At 33.0% G+C, this 25,701-nt stretch overlaps 1 protein-coding gene across 5 annotated transcripts in view; it reads right to left on the bottom strand.

Moving 5' to 3' along the window:
* The window catches only part of dpr13 (defective proboscis extension response 13), a 624,158-nt gene that overhangs the window by 157,350 nt on the left and 441,107 nt on the right, over positions 1 to 25,701 (bottom strand). For all 5 annotated transcript variants that reach the window (XM_073955866.1, XM_073955867.1, XM_073955865.1 and 2 more), the window contains one exon: positions 819 to 995. In XM_073955866.1, the coding sequence (XP_073811967.1) occupies positions 819 to 995 (177 nt within the window). The remainder of the gene's footprint in view (positions 1 to 818; positions 996 to 25,701) is intronic.

Raw genomic sequence — 25,701 nt, 5'->3', positions numbered from 1 at the left:
AAAAGAACTTAGGCGTCTTGGAGAAAGCTGTCAACGATGTTTATGTCGCAAAACAAACTCACACTTTACATACCTTTTTTCCATATTAAGACGACAGCGGTGGTTGTGGTTCAAGAAAATTCGTTTATCATTCAGAGGTCATGAACAATTGCGAGGTTGGCCTTTTGTGGAGAGTCGATTAATTAAACGGTGGCAACGGTAGCAACTTCTCAATTGTAAAGCCGATGTTTTTGTTAATAAAAAGGCGTTAAATTTTTCTTCAAAAGGGAGACAATGTCATGTTGCGATTTATAAAGGAAAAAAGTTTATAATGTTTTAGCTTTCGTTCAAAAAGTGAAGGTTTTCTTTTTATCACACATCTTGTATTAGACAAAAGAGAAATGTTTGGAATTAGGAAATAAATGGTAGGTAGCGTTTGATCCAATGAGCAAACCCAGCAAAAATTTTGCCTCCAAAGAGGCAGTTAAATCATATGTACACGTGATCTGGAACTGCATCAAATTATGCATTTTCACTCATGATTTTTACAAGAGCGTGACTACTGAAGAAGGCACTGCATTTTAAATGACCCTTGGCACTGCATTTTAAGTGACCCTTTGGCACTGCATTTTTACTGACCCTTTGGCACTGCATTTTAACTGACCCTTTGGGGTAGAATTGGATGCAGTCCAAAGCACGTGTTTTGATACAGGCATTCTGCGGAGCGTTCAAACTTTGATATTTGTCAGTTATTGTAAATTTTTATATGAATTCGTATTTGGTATGATGGTTTACGTTTAATTAGACACCTGCAATGATTTTATATTTCTTACACTTACCTGCATCTGTTGATACGTTAATCCCACGATCGAAGTCGTAGTTTATCATTCGGTTATCGTGGTACCAAAAAATATATTCAGAGTTTTCAGTATTTTGAACAATGAGGCAATGCAACTTTAAGGTAGATCCTGGGGTTAAATATCGAATGGGTGGTCCAGATATTTGAGCTCGAGCTTCTGTTAATAAGAAATGTTGGTAAAAGTATTTAATAGATCAAGCCAATAGAAATAAAACCAAATAAAATATTCTATCACCTACATAAGTTAAGGTCTAAAATATGAATATTCTTAAATACATGATACACATCCGTATTTTAAACATTTACAACACACGCCAAGGGATCAGGGCATTTATTATTACTGGAATAATAGCGATGCAATAACACATAACATAGGAGAACAGCTACAATTGCTAACAAAATTAGGTGGGAAGTTTTAGATGTAAGAACACGTTCGGAAAACATAGAGAGTTTAAGTCCAACCTTCTAGGAATATAGAGAGCCTTGGCCCAACCAATAACATCTCAGAACTATGTGGGTGGATTGAAAAAAGTCCCTGGCCGAATGTGATTTCGGATGTCTTTATTATGAGGTAGGTAATATAGTTGCAGTTGGAAGAAAATTTATCAGCTTTGTGATTAATTTTTCATGTTTTTAGTTATTTTTTAAATGATCTACGATCAAAGTAGATTAGTCAAGAAGTAAAAAAGAAAAAAAATTAAAAATTTGTGATATATTAATGGTTCAATGATGGTTATTCCTTTCATCCACAGTTGACATGTTACTCAAAGTCATTCGGTAACGATGAATGTAAAGGCAAAGAGATTTATTCATTTACTCAAAGTTCCAGGACCATATTGTGCAAACAGCTAGCCAGATGAACTAAACTTCTGTGTAAGATCAAGCATGATTTGAAGTGTTTTAGTACTTCATAAACTCAAAAAACTTTTTTGTTAAATTATGCCAAACCCTTAGAAAATTAGCTGTGACTCGTTGAGTTTTAGAGATATGGACCTGAAAATTTCCCACTCAGAAAAATCATTTTTTAAGTAAATGAGCGATATGTACGAAAGTTACCCCGGATTAAGTATAATATACAAAAAAGTTAAAAGAAAATTATCATCGTACCATAATCCCTGCTATATCCTGAGTATTTTTTTTAATTTTTAATCGAATTCAATTATTGGAAATAATTATTGTGGAACAAATAAACTTGGAGCAAGCGGAACGTCTAAATAGTACACTTAAAAAATAGAACCAACATCATTTAAGGAGATTTATATGGGTCCAAACGCTCATCGTGTTTGAGGCTAGTTTCTGTGGTAAGTGTAGTTACGGACAGCTCAGATGGATTTAATATTTTTAAAGATCATTTTATATCTGTTTATTAATCCACTCTACAGTGTCTAATTTTACGAAAAACCTGGCCAAAACTTTAAAACTGACTGGATTTCGACCTAACCTTGGGTTCTTATGTTTTGTAGACCAAAAGTTGCTCAAAACCCAAAATACTAAAATCGCGTTTTTAAAAACAAACTGTTGGTAAACAATATCCTGACCCTTTTCCCCTTTTGTTATGACCATCCGCAACTTTCTGCGGTTAACCAATCCAACACAGCAGTCGATTGAACTTAGCCATAATGAAAGGAAAAAGTACATGTTCGAATACTATAAAATTAGGTGAACATTAGAAAAAAATAATCGCGAAAATTTATATTTATTAAAGTTTTTTGTTTTTGTATATTCCCTGGACAATATAAGCTTATAGAAATTCCAAATTGTTTTTGCATCTTCATTCTTTAATAATGGTGGCACGTCTCTTCTTTCATGCATATTTTTTATGAAATTTTTTAAGATAACTCAAATTTCCAAACTGAAAATTGCATAATGTGTATGTTTGAGTACCATAATTACTTTTGATGATTTATGCACTGAAGTTTCCAAAATCAGATCCAATGATAATATATTGCGCATATTTGTGCCATTCTGAAAAAATATCATTTTTGTCAACTAAAGCCATTGATATATTTAAATATGGAAGTATTTAAGAAAGACATTTACAAAATAGAAATATATTTTTGTTCCAGCGTTCGCTAAATCTACTTATTTTATTTGTACTCTTGTTCATTAGAGGTCATAAAAACCGCCAAAGATAATTGTTTTTGCATCTTCACTCTTAGTTTATTGTGATACATCTCGTCTTTCATAGATATCTTTTATGACAACTCAAATTTTAATGGTGAAAAACTACATGATGCGAACATTTGCGGACCATAGTTACTTTTGATATTTTATGCTCGAATATCAGATTCAAACATAATACGCTACGCATAGTTGCGCCAGTCGGAAATAATAACATTTTTCTCAACTGAAATCATTAAAACCTTTAAATTTGTTTCTGCAGTAAAATTGGAATAATTTATGTAAAACAATTTTAATTTAACAATTTCTTCTTTTATATAGCAGGGGCTCTTATTTATCAGACCAAATCAAAACTTTTGATAAATGTTTGCGCCATTCGGAAAAAAACACGTGTAAAATTGGAATAATTTATGTAAAACAATTTTAACAAAAATTAAAAAAATATTTTGGTAACGTTTGCCAGCACTAATTGTTGGTCTTTGTTATAGCCGGGACTCTTATTTATCAGACCAAATCAAAACATTTAATAAATGTTTGCGACATTCGGAAAAAATCACGATTTTTGAAGTAAAATTGGAATAATTAATGTAAAACAATTAAAAAAATAAAAATATTTTGGTAACGTTTGTCAACACTAATTTTTGGTCTTTCTTATAAGCGGGGCTCTTATTTATCACAATGTATCATAACTTTTGATATAAGTTTGCGCCATTCCGAAAAATCACTTTTTTTTTCGAAGTAAAATTGGAATCGTTTATGTAAAATAATTAAAAAAATATTTTGGTAACGTTTGCCAACACTAATTTTTGGTCTATCTTATAGGCGGGGCTCTTATTTATCAGAATGTATCATAACTTTTGATATAAGTATGCGCCATTCCGAAAAATTATTTACTTCATATCCGATGCAAATATATATAGGAGCTATATCCAAATCTGGACCGATTTTCATTATTTTCTACAGAAATAGTCCTTAGACCGAAGATATGATTTGTGCAAAATATAATATCCATCGGATTATAAATGAGCTTTCAGGAGTTTTAATCAATTTTTAACATACATTTCCCCTCAGTGCGCTGGTTTCATTTTTCATACTTTTTAACCCTCAGACTGCCATTAAATGGGTTTTATGGTCCCTTCTCCTATAAAATGTGATCGTATTAGATCAAAATATTCTACAAATTTGTTCGCCATCAATTTTTATTATAGGTCCTAGATACGCTATATGTTACCTAAACTCCAGATATATGCAAACTTATATACATATTTTAGGGGTAAGGACGTACTTCATGTGAGTTTTGCCAAAATTGTAATACAAAACATCTTTTTAGAAGAAAGGCATCAAAAACAAAAATGTTTTCCGATAAATTTCACTATAAGGCATTAAAGAAATGAAATCTATATTTGCATTACATACCAAGGAAATATCGGTATCAATGTTGCCAAAAAAACCAAGAAACTAAAATAGAGGTGCTAAAATTCTACAGTTTTGAAAATATTTGATTTAAGATTACTTGGAATCCTTGCACTTTAAGTATATGGTGTCCTTAGCAACTTTACTGACAAGAATGCGAGGAATATTAAAAAAAAATAACTCTCGTGCGAGTCAAATAGGTGTCTTTTTTCCGCAAATCTTTAAAATCTCCTGTAAAATGTGGTCGGATCAGACCAAAATATTCTAGAAATTAGTTCGCCATAAAATTTTACTATTGGCCTTAGAAAACATCAAAACTCTAAAGTTTACCTAAACGCCAGAAAGTTACACTATACTTTATTCCGACAGTCTGAATCAACGAAAATAAATATACACTATAGTCTCGATATTAATGATTTAACTTACAAAATTATACGTTTTTGTAACTACTCGGTAATCCGAACGTCGCCGAAACATGTAGTGTCCGGATTATCGAGACTATACTGTATATATATATATACACTCCACGTCAGTAGAATAGAACACCTAAATTTTTCTTAATGTTAGCTTATTTATGCCAAAAAGAATAAATCTGCATTTTAAATCTTGTGGGGAATTAAAGTCTATGATGTTCCGTATCAAACACAGAAAAAATTATGTTTCTAGCTCTTCGCGAAATGATTTTCTGATCAATTTTCCGATAGTACTCTGAACAAGTAAAAAAAGTGTTAAGTTCGGCCGGGCAGAACTTTTTATATGCTCCACCACAATTTTCAGTCATTTCGGTGGATTAATGTGGCCACAACCTTCAAAATACCGAAAATCGGAAGGTACCGTTCTTTGGGGGCTATATGATGGCGTGGGCCTATACCTACAAATTTCTGGGGGAAAGTTTCAGCCATCTCGGTGTGATAATGAGGCCAAAACCTTCAAAATACCGAAAATCGGGAGATATCGTCCTATGGGGCTATATCAAAATGTGGACCTATATAAACGTTTTATGGTAGAAATGTTTCTTAGCCTCTGGAAATACAAAATACAAAATTACAACCGATTCTGTTGTAAAATGGGACTAATATGTACATTCAAAATATATTAAAATGACGCGTACTTTATATGGGGCGTTATATGCGCGCTATACCAAAACGTGGACCTATATAAACCAACTTTGGTAGGAATGTTTTTTGGTCTCTGGAGGCACAAAATACCAATTTACAACCAATTCGGTGGTTAAATGGGACAAATATTTTAAAAATTCCTTAAAACGACAACGCGTCACGCGTCATTTTGTATGGGGGCTATACGAAAGCGTGGACCTACATAGCCCGCTTTCAATACCAAAAGTCCTACGTACATATAATAGATTTTTCCAAAATTTCATCCACCTACGTCAATCCGTTCGGACGCTAGAGTGATTTCCACAGACGGACGGACAAACGACGACGCGTCACGCGTCATTTTGTATGGGGGCTATACGAAAGCGTGGACCTACATAGCCCGCTTTCAATACCAAAAGTCCTACGTACATATAATAGATTTTTCCAAAATTTCATCCACCTACGTCAATCCGTTCGGACGCTAGAGTGATTTCCACAGACGGACAGACGGACGGACATGGCTATATCGATGTAGAATTGCACGCTGATCAAGAATATATATAGTTTGTGGGGTCTACAATGATTATTTCGAGTAGTTACATACGTAGTGACAAACTTAATATACCCCCATCCTATGGTGGACGGTATAAAAATAGGCATTTATTTTTGGTCATCAGGATAGAACAGTCACTTTTTTCGCGAATTTTTGGCATATAAATCAGTCGATAAATCAAGTCTTCTTAATCATTTGTCATTAAAGAAAACCTATAAATTATTCCTCGGACACCGAAATAACAGCGTTAAAGGGTTTAAATTGACAGATATTTAAAACATCTTGGAATGTCAATAGGAGTGCACAGTTATGTCATATTTCTTCACAATAAGATAGAATATGACACAGACAACTTTGACAGATACAATCGAGTGCTTCGGATGCTGATAAGATGTAACATTTTCAAAATAATTGTGAAAAACGTCAAACTTTTTTATAAAAACCATGATATTTTGTTTTATAAAATGTTTTTTTCCGCGAACAAGTCTGCCGTTTGAAGGTTTGGAAATGTGCTCCAGATTTAGAGGAAACAATCTCATATGAAAACAACCGCTATTTTGATACACTGAGGGAAATTTTAGCACATTTTTCAAATTGAACACACCCTTTGGACTTTTCATTTTATATGTGTTCATATTTCGGTGTCCGAGACTGTTCTCAACAGTGTTATACTCCAATATAAATGGGCCAGGTTATGCTCTCCGCATCGGATTTTACGAATTGGTAGATTTTTTAACTGAACTCGCAAATGTAAAATCCCCGTTTTCGCGGGAAAACACAGTCATGGAAATTGAGGTTTTAGGTTTCGTATGTTGTTTTAAAAAGTACTAAAATTTCCCTCAGTGTATTAAAATAACGGTTATTTTCTTATCAGATTATCTTCCTCCAAATCTGGAGCATATTTCCAAACCTTTGAACGGCGACTTGTTCGCGGAAAAACCATTTTATTGAACAAAACAACAAGGTTTTTATAAGAAATTTTGACGTTTTTCACAATTATTTTGAAAATGTTCCATCTTATCAGCATCCGAAGCACTATATTGTATCCGTCGAGGTTTTCTGTGTCATATTCTATCTTATTGTGAAGAAATATGGCATTACTGCGCGATTCTGTCAATTTAATATCTCAAAAATTCGAGGAAATAAAGTGACTGTTCTACCCTGATGATCAAAACGAAATGCCTATTTTTCATAGTACTATCGGAAAAATGATCAGAAAATCATTTCGCGAAGAACTAGAAACATAATTTTTTCTGCGTTTGATATGGAACATTATCGACTTTAGATCCCTACAAAATTAAAAAAAGTAGATTAATTCGCTTCGGGATAAATAAGCTAACATTAACAGAAATTTAGGTGTTCTATTCTAATGACGTGAAGTGTATCTGCACGACAAAATGTCACATAAAAACGGAAAGTGCAATATGTATTATGACATGATAAGGTACATAGCCCAACTCGATCTTACTCACAACTATTTTCATTATTTATTGTTAAAATTGACATCAATTATTAAAGTACGCACACTTCATTGGCGACACTGAACATTAAATACGTTTCACACACATTTCATTAAAATTATAAAAAAAATATTTAAAATCCGTTGTTTATTTTGGATATTATCATAGTTTTATAAACAACTTAAATATTGAGACAACAAAAAAATCCAAATAGGGTCACTTTAACCTGCATTTATATCCACTTATTTAACAAGAAATCTATATGTTTTTTTATAACTACACGCAGTGGGATCCTTTACACAATATTTGACGCTAATTAGGGTAAATTGATCATTTTTTTCGTCGAGCCATACATTTGATGCGAATTACCCTTCAATAACCTATTAAGATTCAGTTTCTACATCTTTAAAAAAGGCTGGCAACCCTACTTGTGTGCAGACGTGATTTTTCGGTTTTCGATCGCTCTCTGAATAAATTAATTTTTTTTTTGTAATCTTTATTGTTTATACAATTCAAAATTTATACAATAGAATATGTACCTCAGCGCCACATGGGCATTATTGAGGTTATCTGGCAACAAAATTAACAATGTATAACAATATTAATTATAAATAATTTTAAATTAATAAGCTTCATATATTATTTAGGAAATATTATTTTCTGTTTATTATATGAGAAGCATTTCGATGTTTTGTATTAAATACTCTTTAAGTCTTATTTTAAAGAGTGAAAAGGAATTTGTTTCTTTTATGGACATTGGTAAATTATTATACTCAAGACAACCAATGTGTTCTACTCTCTGCTTGGTTAGCTCCAAACGACATCTTTCTGTAAGAAGATTTGCATGGTTCCGTGTATAGCAGGAATGTTGTAAATGTCTAAGCATTATGGTGTGATGGACGATATTATGTAAGACTTTGTACATATATTGAAGTAACTGCATCTTGTAAATGCCGTATATCGGCAGAATATTTTTTCCAAAGTCTCTGTACAATAAAACAGTTGAGAATCTTAAAAGTACATTATGGATTATTTTTAATGCTCTATTTTGTAGAATTTGTAAGGATTTCAGTTCTTGATTCGGCTTGTATCCATATATAATTGCCATGTAATTAAGATTACTTTGGATCAGGGATTCAAATATCATGGTTTTACTTCTAATGTTGAGTTTGTTCTTCATTTTATACAAAATACCTATGACCGGCGATATTTTTGCTTTTAGGTAATCAATATGATATTTCCAATTTAAATTTTCCTGTATATGAACTCCCAGATATTTTACATATGATTCCTGAGTGATTTCGATACCACCAACGTTTATTTTACAAGTTCTCTCGCTGTTAATATGACCTGATGAAAACATAATGAACTTTGTTTTATTTGGATTGACTACAAGCTTATTTATCTTAGCATATTCAAGAATAAATGTAGCATCTCTTTCAACATTTTGTTTCAAAATAAATTCATGTTTGTATGGATAGAGAAGACAAAGGTCGTCAGTATACATAAAGAGTTTTCCCGATAGCGTCAGGTTATTTATATCGTTTAGATATATTTTAAAAAGCAATTGGCCCAAAACACTGCCTTGGGGTACCCCGCACACAACATTTTGTATACTACTGTGCACTCCATTTATAGAAACATACTGCTTTCGATTATCCAAGTAGCTTCTAAATAACTGAAGCTCGTTTCCAGAAACTCCATAAAACATCAGTTTTTCACACAATATGGTATGGTCCACAAGGTCAAACGCCTTAGAAAAATCATAAAAAATTCCAGCTACTCCAGAAAAACCACGATCAAGACCGTCGCACACATAATTAACGACGTTGATAACCGCTTCATCGGTTCCACATCCACTTCTGAAACCATACTGATTACCAAACAACAGGCTATTATCATCTAAATATTTTGTCAATTTGGTGGCGATAATTTTCTCAAAAGTCTTTTCAAAAACTGGTAATACTGAAACAGGTCTGAATTTTTCAACCGAAAAAGCATTCTTTTGTTTCGGTATAGGAACGATTTTGTGCAACTTGAAAGCATTTGGGTACAAAGACGAATGAATTGTATCGTTAAAGACTTTCACTAAGTGTGGACATAAAATTTCACTGCACTCTGCAACTGCTGCAGTTGATATGCCATCACTGCCGCTACTCTTATTTCTATCCATACTTCTTATAACACTCAACATTTCACCATCACCAATTCCTATTAGCTCAAAATGAGTTCTATGACGACAGAGTGTCCTCAAAAATTCCAATGACGTGTATCAGATGATAATGATCTCAAATCATTTACAGACTTGATAAAATAATCATTTAACTTTTGAGCTTTTTCTTTATCATTTACTATACGTTCACCACGTTCATTTTTGAGTTCAACTGCATCCGTACTACTCCTCCCTATGCTCTGATTTAAAAATTGCCAAAATTTTTTTGAGTCATGTTGAAATTTACTTAAATTTGTTATGTAGTAATCATCCATACATATTCTAGAAGCAACTTTTATCACTCGACTCAACCTTTTTATGTTTTCTTCCAAATTGAAAATTTTCTTTCTCTTCCTTCTTAGTTTAAGCAGCTTATTTTTATGGTCGATAAGTTTTTGTAGATTTAAATTTATCCAAGGAGCGATCTTCTTTTTTAAATCTATCTTTTTTACGGAATCATATGTCGATTTTTCAATAGCATCTAAGAAACATGAAACAATGGTGTCCATATTGTCAGAGGAATAGTCATCCATACCGCATGAATTTATAGCTTCAGAAAAATATGCTTTAACATGTTGATAATTACAGTATTTTTTCTTGACATATGTGTATTGTGTGCTATGTAATTTGCTTTCAAAACTACATAATATAAGGTTGTGGTCAGAAAACTCACATTCCACCGAATTAACCAATATGATATATCCACATTACTATAAACGTGGTCAATGCATGTACCACTACTTGGGCGTGTGATAAATTCATGACAGTTCCGGTAGTTGTAACATTGAAGAATGCTTGCCAATTGAGTATGTAGCGCCATCTCCTCTATATTGAAATTTGAATCACCCACCATAATACATTGCGACCGACCAAATCTATTCAAACAGCCTTCCAAATATTCCAAATACGAATTTGTGCTACATTTTTGCGATCTGTAGAAAGACACAATTATTAGCTCATTTCCATTAATCTTCTTATTTTTCAGAGAAATAGCAATCGTATCAATGAAATTGTCGCTATGACAAACATCAACAGTATATGACAAATAATTTCTGGAGTAGATAGTGGTTCCACCATAGCCATCTTGTCGACAACAGTGAACGGCGATATATCCTGCTATTTCATACAATTGGAGTAACTCTTTACTAAACCAGGTTTCCTGGACTCATATAATATCCGGTAGTTTAGGAAATCGTGTTATCATATTTTTGAACCGATTAAATTTGTTGACAGACGAAATGCTTCTCATATTAATTGATACAATATTGCAAAAATTATTTTTTTGATTTATTAAATAATTTTCAAAAGATAAAAAAGTATTAAAATAAGAATTCATAATAACGTTTTAATAGACAATAATTCAAACAATTTCACCACCATGCTGTACTAATTGCCTGGAGATAAATACTGATCATTGGTTTCCTCAGCAATATCCTCGGAATCGTGTCTGGTTTGTGATCTTCCACGAGATTTAGCTGTGGAGGCTTCTACAAGTAAATTATCTACTGTATCGAAAATCCAATATATGTTTTGGCTTCGACAATTCAGACATTTTTGCATAAACTCGCCCTCCGGCTGCATACACACGACGGTAGCCAACATTCTTCAAAGCTTTCGCATGATTTAAAAGAGTAAGGGTTTCTTTACTTAAATAGTCATTGACAAACACGGATTCAGTAGTAGCTGTTTCCTTTAATTTTTGTTTGGAGGCCATTACTTGCTGTTTGGTTTTAAAAGATTTGGGGGTCGATCATCGATAACAATTATCATTGAGTGGCGTTGCCAGTTGTCAAAATTGATCCACGTATGGCAACTCTAAACTGAAGTTGCGAATCTCAGTTGACGAAGCGGCTGTTTTTCAGCAACCACAAATTTTCAGTTGCAGTGAACATTTTCGAAGAAACAAGAAGTAAAATAGAAGGAAAAATAAACATTTTGTTAACAATTATTGATTCTTTGCATCATTAATTAATTTTGTGTATCAATATGGTGAAAATAACGACAAAGCAGCAGTTCGAAATATTAATTGATAAACTGAGTGACAATCCAAACTTAGCCCGAGGAGTTTTGGTGAAACCAAAGCCACAGCGGATAAAGCGTGGAGGTCCATTTCGGACAGTTTAAACAGCCATGAACCTCCAACACGAACACCTGAAGAGTGGCAGAGTCTGGATTCACTTTAAAGCAAAGTTGAAAAAGAAAATGCCTCAAAATAAAATAAACTTCAACGACACTGGTGGTGGTCCATCACAATAAGTGAATTTATCGCCTTTGGAGCGGACAGCATCAAATCTTTTGCAAATGAATTTGGTGACAAATACAGTAGGTTCAGTTTAAGTACAAATGACGAACATCCTCCATCTATGTATATAGCCAACTACACCATGGAATTTCGTTTTTGAATAAAAATGGTTTTTATTTTGCCTTTTTTCCTCCTCTGTCAACTTCGAAAGATCCAATTTTGGCACAATTTGTCCTCTATCAAGTGGACAACTTCATTCAATACTCTCGACAATGTAGATTGAGCCATGCAATTGTTGAAATCATTGCCATGGGACTTTTGGAATCTTCCGTCCTCCAAGAATCGCAACGCTGCGCACACTTTTAAAAGTGGGGGTATTGCTGCTGATCGACTTGTCCCTCAAATTTCTTCTAATAGATGCAATGTCCTGTACATTTTCTTCATCATCAAAAAATAATTCCACCGAACTTATCATTTTTTGGGACAGCAAATAAAACTTGACGATCCGAAGATTCAATGGGCAGGTTATATTCCAATCTTTGGTTGTTTTCCAAATTTGCTCGAAAACTCAGCCAAAATATTAAAATATTGTCCAGAATACACAAAAGAGTTATCCAAAGCGCAATTATTTTTAAAATGTTTTTTTTTTCGAGTAGAGGTCACAAGTTTGAAAAAACACTGATCGATAACATGTTTATCGACCACCCAGTTGAGTTGACATTAATGGTACAACATTTCGTCTCAGCCGCGCAGACAACTGACAACGCAACTCAAGTTTAGTGGCAATACAAGATAGACCCATTAAATTTCACGACCAATGATTGCTTTTTTGAATTATATCTTTTTTTCAAAAAATAGGCATCTTCAATTTCATCATCTTTTACTACAACACCAGCCTCATTCATTGCATTTTTGAAAACCTCAGACGCATCTGTTTTATCTGCCACTTCCACACCACTAACTAAGCAGTCCTTCTTTACTCGGTTATCATTCAATATTTTTACGGCATTCCTCAATTCTACGACTTCATTCTTCAAGTTTTTATTTTCTTTTTTAATTTCATCAATCCTTTTTCTATTCTCGGTAACACCCTTCATCATCTCATCGAATTGTTTTGACAGAAAGCTAACACTTTTTGACAACTCATCCAGCTGATCAAGCTTACTCAGCTTTGTTGTTATTATACTCAGTTCTTTTTGTATATTCATTTCTCCGCTCTGTTTACAATTATGACACTTATATTCAATGCTCTTATCGTCAATTAATGCATTGTATTGTTGTTTAGTTAGAGCAGTGCAACGATAGTGAAACACTTTCGAACAGTTATAGCACTGTATGTCATCTTCATCCTCTTTGATCTTTGATAAAATCGTTATAGGGTATCGCTCAATAAAACTCGCAGACTCAAGAGAATAACACTTTAAGAGCTTTAAACAGTGAATTGTTTGTTTTAAAAATCGTTGTCGTCTCAGTACGACAGCATATTAAAAGGTGTAGCTAAACACGAACAGAAGATTGAAACACTCGAAAAAGAGAACAGAAAATTGCAAGATGAAGTAAACAACCTCAAATCATCTGTTAAATTTTTAAATGACTGTCGAGTAAAGAACGATTGTGTGATAAATGGAGTACAAAGAGAAGAGAACGCTGAAGCTATTGATGTTGTGTTAGAAATTGCAAGGAAAGTGGAAGCAAACGTAAACAAAGAAGATATTGATGAAGCATTTTTTGTAAACAGAAAGAAAAATGCAAGCAACAAAACGTCAATGATCGTCAAATTTTTCAATTCTAAATCTAAGAAGAATTTTATGGATGAGAAATCTAAGCTACGCGGATTTGATGACATGAAAGGTGTATTTGTTAACGATTTTTTGAGCAAAGAGTCGTTGTCACTTTTAAATTATGCGAAGGTTTTGAGAACTGTAGGCTACAAATACGTTCATGCTAGACAAGGTATCATTTATGCAAAGAGGGATGAGAATTCGAAAGCGATACTTATAAATTCAATGAAACAAGTGGATGATATTTTGTACAAACGCGCTGGAATTGCATCTTGCCAGCGGAGAATTGCCGTTGATGAGGATGAAATAAATACTGAAGACGAGTGTGAAGATGAAGGTCCATTTGAATCGCCTAATTAACTTTTAAATATGTTGCATTAGTAAACTGTTTAAAATTTTAATATTTTGCTTTGGATTCCAAATATTTTTGTAATGTAAACACTTTCAATGAAATATCAAATAATCAATTCGATAAAAATTTTTTGAGTATTTTTTCTTTCAATGTTAGAAGTATCTCATCTGTCAATAAGTTTAATGAATTTAAGAGAGTTGTTAGTGAACTATATAACCTTATTGGTGTTCAAGAAACATGGTTTGATGGGAAACTTACCAATTTATATGCAATGGATGGTTTTAATGCGATTCACTGTTGTAGGAATGATAAATATGGAGGTACGACAGTTTATGTAGAAGAAAGTATAGAATTTGAAATTTTAATCAATGAGAGTGACGATTTCGTTGATGTTATAGCTTTGTCTTTGCCTGAAATAGTTATCAACAACAAGCCTTTAATATTATTTTCTATTTACAGGTCGCAAAAGTGTTCGTTTAACACGTTTATAAAGAAATTGGAAGCATTTTTATTGGAGATTAATAATGCCCCATGTATATTTATGGGAGATTTTAATGTAAACATATTGAGTTCTAATAATCAAAGACATGTTCTTATTGACACTTTTGCATCCGTAAATTTAGAGTCTTGCCACAACCTTATAACTCGCCCATCGAGTAAATCATCGATAGATTGTGTTTTCAGCAATTTATTTCAGACATTGTGTGTAAGTTCAATTGAAAATAAATTTACTGATCACAACATGATTGTTTGTAGGTTGAGGTTAATGGTACCGCTATCGAAAACTGTATATGAAAAACGTATGATACATTATGGGGATTTCGGAAAATTTCTTGATGCCCACTTAAATGTTGATGGGAAAAATACGTGCTCTGAATTGAGTAGTAGTAATTAATAGAAACGTTTTTATCTGGAATTCAACGGTGCTCTAACGTCTCTATGAAATATGTTAATATTAAAAGAAAAATCAATCTTTGTATGTCGGATACCTTAGAAAGATTAATTGAATATAAACGGAAATTACTTTCAAAACGAAGGAACAATAAGGGTAACAAGGACATTTCTGACACGATCAAGAGGCTGATTAAAGCCATAAAGAAATGTAGCAAAGAGTTAACGGATAATTATTATAAACATAATATAGAGAAGTGCAATGGAGACATTAAGAAAACTTGGCGTTTTTTGAATAAGCAATTAGGGAAAAACAAGCCAACTATACCTTGCATTTCATCAGAAAATGGCGTAATTTTGAAATCTAACATTGATAAAGCTACACACTTCAATCAATATTTTTCTGATTCTATACATACCCAGCAAAATAAATTGGAAGTAGTGCAATGTGGACCAGTTGTGTCACGGCATGTTTTGATGCAGTTCAAACGGAGTCGTGAAAAAGGCACTCCAGTCCTCACATTTTAACTGCATTTGGATGCAATCCAAAGAATCACATCCACTTGTCGCATTTTAACAACATCCGGATGCAGTTCAGCGAAGTCGTGAAAAAGGCACTCCAATTCCTCACAATTTAACAGCAACCGGATGCAGTCCAAACGGAGTCGTGAAAAATGCGCTACATTTTATTAGCAGTTGTTAGAGATCCCTACATGTACATAAATCAGTTTGTACATCTCTACATCTCTATACATTTTACAAAAAGAGATAATCGTGTTAACGTTTCCAAACATTTGTTAATACAAACTAAATAATATTTAATTTGTGAACATTTTTCCGGTAACTCATGAGAAGAAAATTTCCGAATGGAGTGCTGTTGGAGTACATATCGAAATCTTGACTGGTGATGGGAAGACAATATCAAATCCATTTAGCAGATGAAGCAAGAACAGTTCAGCTTGGATTAAATGGAGAGCGGAGGGAACACGCATGGTTGCGATTGAATTCAATGGAGAATTATCATAATTTTTGTTAATGTAATAAAGTTCTTAATATTTTTGTTTTACACAAATAATAAATGCATTTTATTTTTCTGGGATATTTTGTAATGTCTTGCACAATTTCCGCAGAATGCCTGTATCAAAACACGTGCTTTGGACTGCCTCCTATTCTACCCCAAAGGGTTAGTTAAAATACTATGCCAAAGGGTCAGTTAAAATGCAGTGCCAGAGGGTCAGTTTAAATGCAGTGCCAAAGGGTCAGTTAAAATGCAGTGCAATGGAGTGCCTCTTTCAGTAGTCACGCTCTTGTAAAAATCATGAGTGAAAATGCATAATTTGATGCACTTCCAGATCATTTGTACATATCATTTAACTGCCTCTTTGGAGGCAAACTTTTTGCTGGGTAACTTACGTTCAAAAATAGTAAGGTTATTGAAAAGATAATTTTCTTGCAGCTTACAGACTATCTTGATAGCAATAATATGATGTTTGAACGTCAATATGGTTTCAAAAAGGGTACGGGCACAAGTGATTGCGTAGTAAATCTTATAGACAGCATATGTGATGGTCTAGATAGAGGTAATAGCGGTGTGGCGGGAGTCTTCTATGATCTTTCCAAGGCGTTTGAATTGGTGGATCATGATGTACTGTTGAGGAAACTTGAGATCATTGGACTCACGTCAAATACCATTTTACTATTTAAAAGCTATTTGAGCAACAGAAAACAATACGTTCAAATAGGTGATGATACTAGCGACATACTTTCAGTGTCATGTGCAAGCAGTCCTTCTTTACTCGGTTATCATTCAATATTTTTACGGCATTCCTCAATTCTACGACTTCATTCTTCAAGTTTTTATTTTCTTTTTTAATTTCATCAATCCTTTTTCTATTCTCGGTAACACCCTTCATCATCTCATCGAATTGTTTTGACAGAAAGCTAACACTTTTTGTCAACTCATCCAGCTGATCAAGCTTACTCAGCTTTGTTATTATTATACTCAGTTCTTTTTGTATATTCATTTCTTCGCTCTTTTTACAATTATGACACTTATATTCAATGCTCTTATCGTCAATTAATGCATTGTATTGTTGTTTAGTTAGAGCAGTGCAACGATAGTGAAACACTTTCGAACAGTTATCGCACTGTATGTCATCTTCATCCTCTTTGATCTTTGATAAAATCGTTATAGGGTATCGCTCAATAAAACTCGCAGACTCAAGAGAATAACACTTTAAGAGCTTTAAACAGTGAATTGTTTGTTTTAAAAATCGTTGTCAGAGCACTCTCAAAAATCACGATCTTTACTTCACAAGGGTTGCCAGATTTTTCTCCTTTTTTTCTTTTAACACGGAAAAACAAAACTGCTTATTTTGAGTGTTACACATGTTAATATGTTTAAATTTGTTTACAAGAATATATTGAAACATGCCTGCAAAACAAAGGAAGAGCATTAATAAAAAGAAAATTACATGTGCCCATTGCAAATCGCAAGTAAATGAAAACGATGATTTTATGCAATGCGATGTTTGTGAGAAAACTCTCCACAATAGGTGTACGAAATTGGACAAAAAGCAAATAGATAAACTCATAAACGATAAATCTCTTGAGTATAAGTGCTTTTTGTGTATGCCAAGTGAAATTTCGTTGGCAAGTGAGTTAAATGAGATAAAAACTGAACTCACTCAATTGCGTGAGATCAGAGAAACGATGCAGTTTATGTCGTCTCAGTACGACAGCATATTAAAAGGTGTAGCTAAACACGAACAGAAGATTGAAACACTCGAAAAAGAGAACAGAAAATTGCAAGATGAAGTAAACAACCTCAAATCATCTGTTAAATTTTTAAATGACTGTCGGGTAAAGAACGATTGTGTGATAAATGGAGTACAAAGAGAAGAGAACGCTGAAGCTATTGATGTTGTGTTAGAAATTACAAGGAAAGTGGAAGCAAACGTAAACAAAGAAGATATTGATGAAGCATTTCTTGTAAACAGAAAGAAAAATGCAAGCAACAAAACGTCAATGATCGTCAAATTTTTCAATTCTAAATCTAAGAAGAATATTATGGATGAGAAATCTAAGCTACGCGTATTTGATGACATGAAAGGTGTATTTGTTAACGATTTTTTGAGCAAAGAGTCGTTGTCACTTTTAAATTATGCGAAGGTTTTGAGAACTGTAGGCTACAAATACGTTCATGCTAGACAAGGTATCATTTATGCAAAGAGGGATGAGAATTCGAAAGCGATACGTATAAATTCAATGAAACAAGTGGATGATATTTTGTACAAACGCGCTGGAATTGCATCTTGCCAGCGGAGAATTGCCGTTGATGAGGATGAAACAAATACTGAAGACGAGTGTGAAGATGAAGGTCCATTTTAATCGCCTAATTAACTTTTAAATATGTTGCATTAGTAAACTGTTTAAAATTTTAATATTTTGCGTTGGATTCCAAATATTTTTGTAATGTAAACACTTTCAATGAAATATCAAATAATCAATTCGATAAAAATTTTTGAGTATTTTATCTTTTAATGTTAGAAGTATCTCATCTGTCAATAAGTTTAATGAATTTAAGAGAGTTGTTAGTGAACTATATAACCTTCCGAAGATTATTGGTGTTCAAGAAACATGGTTTGATGGGAAACTTACCAATTTATATGCAATGGATGGTTTTAATGCGATTCACTGTTGTAGGAGTGATAAATATGGAGGTACGACAGTTTATGTAGAAGAAAGTATAGAATTTGAAATTTTAATTAATGAGAGTGACGATTTCGTTGATGTTATAGCTTTGTCTTTGCCTGAAATAGTTATCAACAACAAGCCTTTAATATTATTTTCTATTTACAGGTCGCAAAAGTGTTCGTTTAACACGTTTATAAAGAAATTGGAAGCATTTTTATTGGAGATTAATAATGCCCCATGTATATTTATGGGAGATTTTAATGTAAACATATTGAGTTCTAATAATCAAAGACATGTTCTTATTGACACTTTTGCATCCGTAAATTTAGAGTCTTGCCACAACCTTATAACTCGCCCATCGAGTAAATCATCGATAGATTGTGTTTTCAGCAATTTATTTCAGACATTGTGTGTAAGTTCAATTGAAAATAAATTTACTGATCACAACATGATTGTTTGTAGGTTGAGGTTAATGGTACCGCTATCGAAAACTGTATATGAAAAACGTCGTATGATACATTATGGGGATTTCGGAAAATTTCTTGATGCCCACTTAAATGTTGATGGGAAAATTACGTGCTCTGAATTGAGTAGTCAATTAATAGAAACGTTTTTATCTGGAATTCAACGGTGCTCTAACGTCTCTATGAAATATGTTAATATTAAAAGAAAAATCAATCCTTGTATGTCGGATACCTTAGAAAGATTAATTGAATATAAACGGAAATTACTTTCAAAACGAAGGAACAATAAGGGTAACAAGGACATTTCTGACACGATCAAGAGGCTGATTAAAGTCATAAAGAAATGTAGCAAAGAGTTAACGGATAATTATTATAAACATAATATAGAGAAGTGCAATGGAGACATTAAGAAAACTTGGCGTTTTTTGAATAAGCAATTAGGGAAAAACAAACCAACTATACCTTGCATTTCATCAGAAAATGGCGTAATTTTGAAATCTAACATTGATAAAGCTACACACTTCAATCAATATTTTTCTGATTCTATACATACCCAGCAAAATAAATTGGAAGTAGTGCAATGTGGACCAGTTGTGTCACGGCATGTTTTGATGCAGTTCAAACGGAGTCGTGAAAAAGGAACTCCAGTCCTCACATTTTAACTGCATTTGGATGCAATCCAAAGAATCACATCCACTTGTCGCATTTTAACAACATCCGGATGCAGTTCAGCGGAGTCGTGAAAAAGGCACTCCAATTCCTCACAATTTAACAGCAACCGGATGCAGTCCAAACGGAGTCGTGAAAAATGCGCTACATTTTATCAGCAGTTGTTAGAGATCCCTACATGTACATAAATCAGTTTGTACATATCTACATCTCTATACATTTTACAAAAAGAGATAAGCGTGTTAACATTTCCAAACATTTGTTAATACAAACTAAATAATATTTAATTTGTGAACATTTTTCCGGTAACTCATGAGAAGAAAATTTCCGAATGGAGTGCTGTTGGAGTACATATCGAAATCTTAACTGGTGATGGGAAGACAATATCAAACCCATTTAACAGATGAAGCAAGAACAGTTCAGCTTGGATTAAATGGAGAGCGGAGGAAACACGCATGGTTGCGATTGAATTCAATGGAGAATTTTCATAATTTTTGTTAATGTAATAAAATTCTTAATATTTTTGTTTTACACAAATAATAAATGCATTTTATTTGTTCTGGGATATTTTGTAATGTCTTGCACAATTTCCGCAGAATGCCTGTATCAAAACACGTGCTTTGGACTGCCTCCTATTCTACCCCAAAGGGTTAGTTAAAATGCTATGCCAAAGGGTCAGTTAAAATGCAGTGCCAGAGGGTTAGTTTAAATGCAGTGCCAAAGGGTCAGTTAAAATGCAGTGCAATGGAGTGCCTCTTTCAGTAGTCACGCTCTTGTAAAAATCATGAGTAAAAATGCATAATTTGATGCACTTCCAGATCATTTGTACATATCATTTAACTGCCTCTTTGGAGGCAAACTTTTTGCTTACGTTCAAAAATACCGACACATACAGCTGATGATCTAAATATTTTTAGAACTCTTGCCCCAACAACTACAATCTTTTGTCTTGAACCGATTTCATCAGATGTTGTAGCAAACGTAATTGAAAAATTTGATAATTATAAAGCCCCAGGTTTCGATGGAATTACAACCAGACTACTTTTAACAAGGAAACATGCGATCGTTCAAATATTGACACTAATTTTTAATTCAATGATACATGAATCAATATTTCCTGATATTTTAAAGTTGCAAAAAATAACGCAAATTCCAAAATGTTCTAATACTTCATTGATTCAAAACTATCGCCCAATCACCACACTTTCTATTGTTAGTAAGGTTATTGAAAAGATAATTTTCTTGCAGCTTACAGACTATCTTGATAGCAATAATATGATGTTTGAACGTCAATATGGTTTCAAAAAGGGTACAGGCACAAGTGATTGCGTAGTAAATCTTATAGACAGCATATGTGATGGTCTAGATCATAGCCGACCAAGAAGAGCGAGCTCTTAAATTGTTTATGTGTGGGTAAAATTACACTGACAGAACAGGGTGATGATTTTCATATTGAGTGTGAAATGAAAAATATATTGTTGGCGCGTTCGCTTTGTATGACTTAAATTAAAAATAATATAAATAACTTCATAATTTGAAAAGTATTTTTCTTCATATGTTAATTTTTTTGAGAGAAAACACAAATTGTATATAAAAATGATTTTTTAAGACTTTCTAAGCATACATACATTTTTTATTGATGCATTGCAGACGAGGCATTCTGCGTCATTAAAAATATTAATACAAAACAAAAAATCATTTTCAAAATCTTCCCTCCACATATTTGCTGTACAACTGCAAAATCTTTTCAGTGTACCCAAAAAAAAAAAAAAAAAACAAATAAAGCGGCATCAACCTGCTTGCATGACATTCAGTACAAGACTGAAGTAAAAAAATCAAAACATTTGCTCTCTTACTTTGCGTTCGGGTCGCGTGTGTGTGATTTGCCGAAAAACTTCGTAACCATATCAATACCAACGAACGGGTTTGGTCTAGATAGAGGTAATAGCGGTGTGGCGGGAGTCTTCTATGATCTTACCAAGGCGTTTGAATTGGTGGATCATGATGTACTGTTGAGGAAACTTGAGATCATTGGACTCACGTCAAATACCCTTTTACTATTTAAAAGCTATTTGAGCAACAGAAAACAATACGTTCAAATAGGTGATGATACTAGCGACATACTTTCAGTGTCATGTGGGGTGCCACAAGGTAGCGTTCTTGGGCCTTTGTTGTTCAAAATTTATGTCAACGATTTAAAAAATATTAAGTTCTTCGGTAAACTGTTTATGTTTGAAGACGACATTTGTCTTATCTATAATTATAATTACACTAGGGTATTGCAAACTCAAATAGAGTATGACGCTTCTATTTTGTCTGAATTTTTAAGTATGAACAAACAAATTCAAAGAAAACGAAAGTTGTGAGATTTAGACCCCAAGCTCTAAGGATTGATGATGTTCTTAGAGTACACATAGATGGTCATAATATTATTGTGTCAGATAGTATACATCTGGAATAGGAATTATACATAAGTTTAGAAACAAACTTAGCACTAATATAAAAATGATGCTCTATCAATCTCTGGTTCACTCGCATTTAACTTACTTGCCAATGATTTATGCAGTAAGGAATACAACATCTCTAAAATCTTTGCAAGCGACCCAAAACAGAGCGTTAAAAGCAGTTTTTAACCTGCCAATGAGATATGGCACAATAGACCTTTTTAAAAATTATGCTGTCAGTGTACTTCCTATAAAAGCATTATTTAAACAACAGATTATTCAATATGTATTTAAGTGTGTCAATGGAATTGGATGTCTTAATATAAATTTTAATTTAAATGAGAATGTTACGAATCGAATGACAAGACAGGCAAGGAACCTTCATGTGGTTCGTTGTCGTCTTGAGCTAACTAAACAACGCATTGCATATATTGGTCCCAAAAAATAAAACATGATCCCATTGTCTTTAAAAGAAATTTCAGATTTTCCCCGCTTTAAACAGCATTAAATCTAACTTTATTACAAATGTTTTTTAATTCATTTCATAAATTATTATTGTTTTAATTTTGCCAGCTAGCCTCTATAAAGCCTTTTAGGCGCTGAGGCGCAATTAAATTGTATTTATGAAGTAAACGAATAAAGAATTATATAATTAAGAAAAAAAATCAAGTTGTGGAAGCTAATAGTACGTTTAGACTTATAAATCCACTCGATTTCAAATGTCAGTTCCATAGTATATACGTCAAATAAATCGTAGTTCTAAATCAGGCCTGCTCAAGGTGCGCACCTGAGCTGTCGGTGTGTGTCAATTTTCTCACACACACAATTTTAAAAGAGAGCTTTTGTTTTTGTTTTGAATATTTTCAAAATTAAAAATCAGTCTCTATTGAACATTCAATGAGGAAGGTTCTGTTTTCGAATTTGTCTATGAATTTATATGCGTACACTGAAAAAATGAATGAAGATACTGAATACGAATTTTTATTTGCCTAAAATTTTTACGGCAAATTAGAGTGTTTGGTTTGTCAACGCACTTTGGTTTGTCACGAACTTGATTTGCAACAAATTATAACATCAACAGTCACATTTGGTCAAAATAAAATAATTATTCTACTCTATATTTTGAAATATAAAATAAAAAAAAAACTGTTACGATATATACAGAGAGACAAAGGAAAATTGAAATTTGTGTATTTCAAAACCAACACAATTACAAAATGTGTTTGTATGTGTCTGAGCAGGCCTGTTCTAAATCCACTGGATTTTATTTGAGGTATATTGTATGGGATTGACAGTTTAAATCATAGTATAATTTCATAGTCTGACAGGTGTTTAAGGCTTTGCAATTTTTGACAATAATTTTAAATTATTTTCCCAATACTTGGAAAGTAGCAAAAATAGCTTTGCCTGAGTGAACGTGTTTTTTGCATCGGCTGGTGGATTTATTTTTGCAAATTATGAAGAGCGTTAATCGAATTTACTAAAATATTTTGCATCATCTTAATTTTTTTGTGCGTTAACTTGATTTTCCTCCGAAAAAAGCACTTATATTCACCTTTTACTGTTTGGTTTTTTGTTGCTTTCTGGTTGATGTTTATTGTGTGAGCGCTGTTTCTATTCTTACTGTGTTATTGTTGCTCGTCATGTGAGTGTAATCCTTCGAGGGATTCCGACGACATAAAATTAAAAATGGAATCAATTATATCTCAAGCCGAGGAGGAACGTAATACATACATGACATGGCATAATTTATGAAGGATCTAAGACCGGAAATTGTTGACTGTCAGAAAAAAATTGACAGAACTATAAACATGAAAGAAGATACAGACAACATTAGCTCCAGTTATGGGATAGCAATAAAGTAACCCGCTGTGATATTAGTTCTAAGTCGTGTGAATTGTCTATTATGTTTTAAACATTAGATTTAATGTAAACACGATTTAAATAATATTTTTATTTTATTTAATAGACGATTTCCCCTGAGGACGTCACCAAAAAAGTGACGAAACGTTGGGAATAAAAAGTAATAAATCTCATTGTTTTATTGCTAAAGTACGAAAGGTCAATAAGCTAATAATAATATACAAAGAAAAAAATTACTACAGTTAATACATCCGTAATGACCAGAGTTTTAACAGGATGAGTTTGAACTGGAAAATAATATCTTACACATAGTGTTGGGTAAACTCGTTCATTGAACGGATTGATTTTTTTCATTCCATTCACCAAAATGATCCGGGTCGTTCAGTTCGTTCGGTGTCTCTTTTTCTTTCAATAAAATATTTCAGACTATCATGTTCTTCTAAATGTCGTTCGTTCTGTGTATTGATGCAAATAGTCGTTTTATCAGTGTTAAAGATAAACAAAATAAATGTTTCGTATATCCTGTTTTCATTCAATATAGAAAAAATAATTTTTATGTGAAAAATTTTCACTGAAAATAACGTACATAAATACGGCATTTATGTTGCTTGCTTGTATGTGTGCAAAACTAATGGAAGAGAATTAGTTTCTGTAAGCAGCACAGTCTTGGTCATCAGGGATCTAAATTAACGATGAACGATATAAACGAATGAGCTGGATACGGATCCGGTTAGTTCAGGAACAGGCACACATCTGCTTGCATCATATCATTAATACATCTGATATTGTGATTAGTGGTCTGCCTAGGGGATTGAATGACCTAACTAAACCTGTTTTACAACTTTATGAATTTTACACACAAAGATATACACTTTGCAACATATATAAACAAAATTAATGTTCTGATTGTGAAATTTAATAATGTCTCTCTACGTGACAATATTATGCATACCTACATTAAAACAGTGAAGACTAGGCCTATTGTCGTCTCAAATTTGATCAATGTAATGGTTGGCTCAAGTACTGATGAGAGAGTCATTGATAAGCCATAATGACCATCATACACCTGCTACAAGTAAATTATATGCCTTATGCAGGAAACTTCAGAAGGAGATGCTCATTATGAAAATTTTCATGTTTTTAGTTATTCTTTAAACGATCTACGATGAAAGTAGATTAGTCCAGAAGTAAAAAAAATATAATGTATGATATATTAATGGTGCATTGTTGGTTATTCTTTTTCATCCATGGTGGACCTGTTACTCAAAGGCATTCGGTAACGATGATTGTAAAGGCAAAGGGACACAAAAATCGAGTTTCGAGAAAAACATAAAAACATTATTACACAAAAAATAAAATAACCACCAGGCCATATTTTGCAAACAGCTTGCCAGATAAGCTAATCTTCCGTGCAATATCAAGCATGAATTGAAGTGTTTTAGTGCTTCATAAACTCAAAAACACGTGTTTAATTATGCCAAACCCCAAAACATAGAAATTGCCCACTCAGAAAGCATTTTTTGAGTAAATGAGCGATATGTACGAAAGGTTCCCCAGATTATGTATGATATACCAAAAAGTTAAAAAAAATTCAAAGTTCAAAGT

Source organism: Musca autumnalis, unplaced genomic scaffold, assembly GCF_047663935.1.
Source record: "Musca autumnalis isolate F117 unplaced genomic scaffold, ASM4766393v1 scaffold_5, whole genome shotgun sequence".
Taxonomy (NCBI): Eukaryota; Metazoa; Arthropoda; class Insecta; order Diptera; family Muscidae; genus Musca; species Musca autumnalis.
This window is presented reverse-complemented; position numbering and strand designations above follow the sequence as displayed.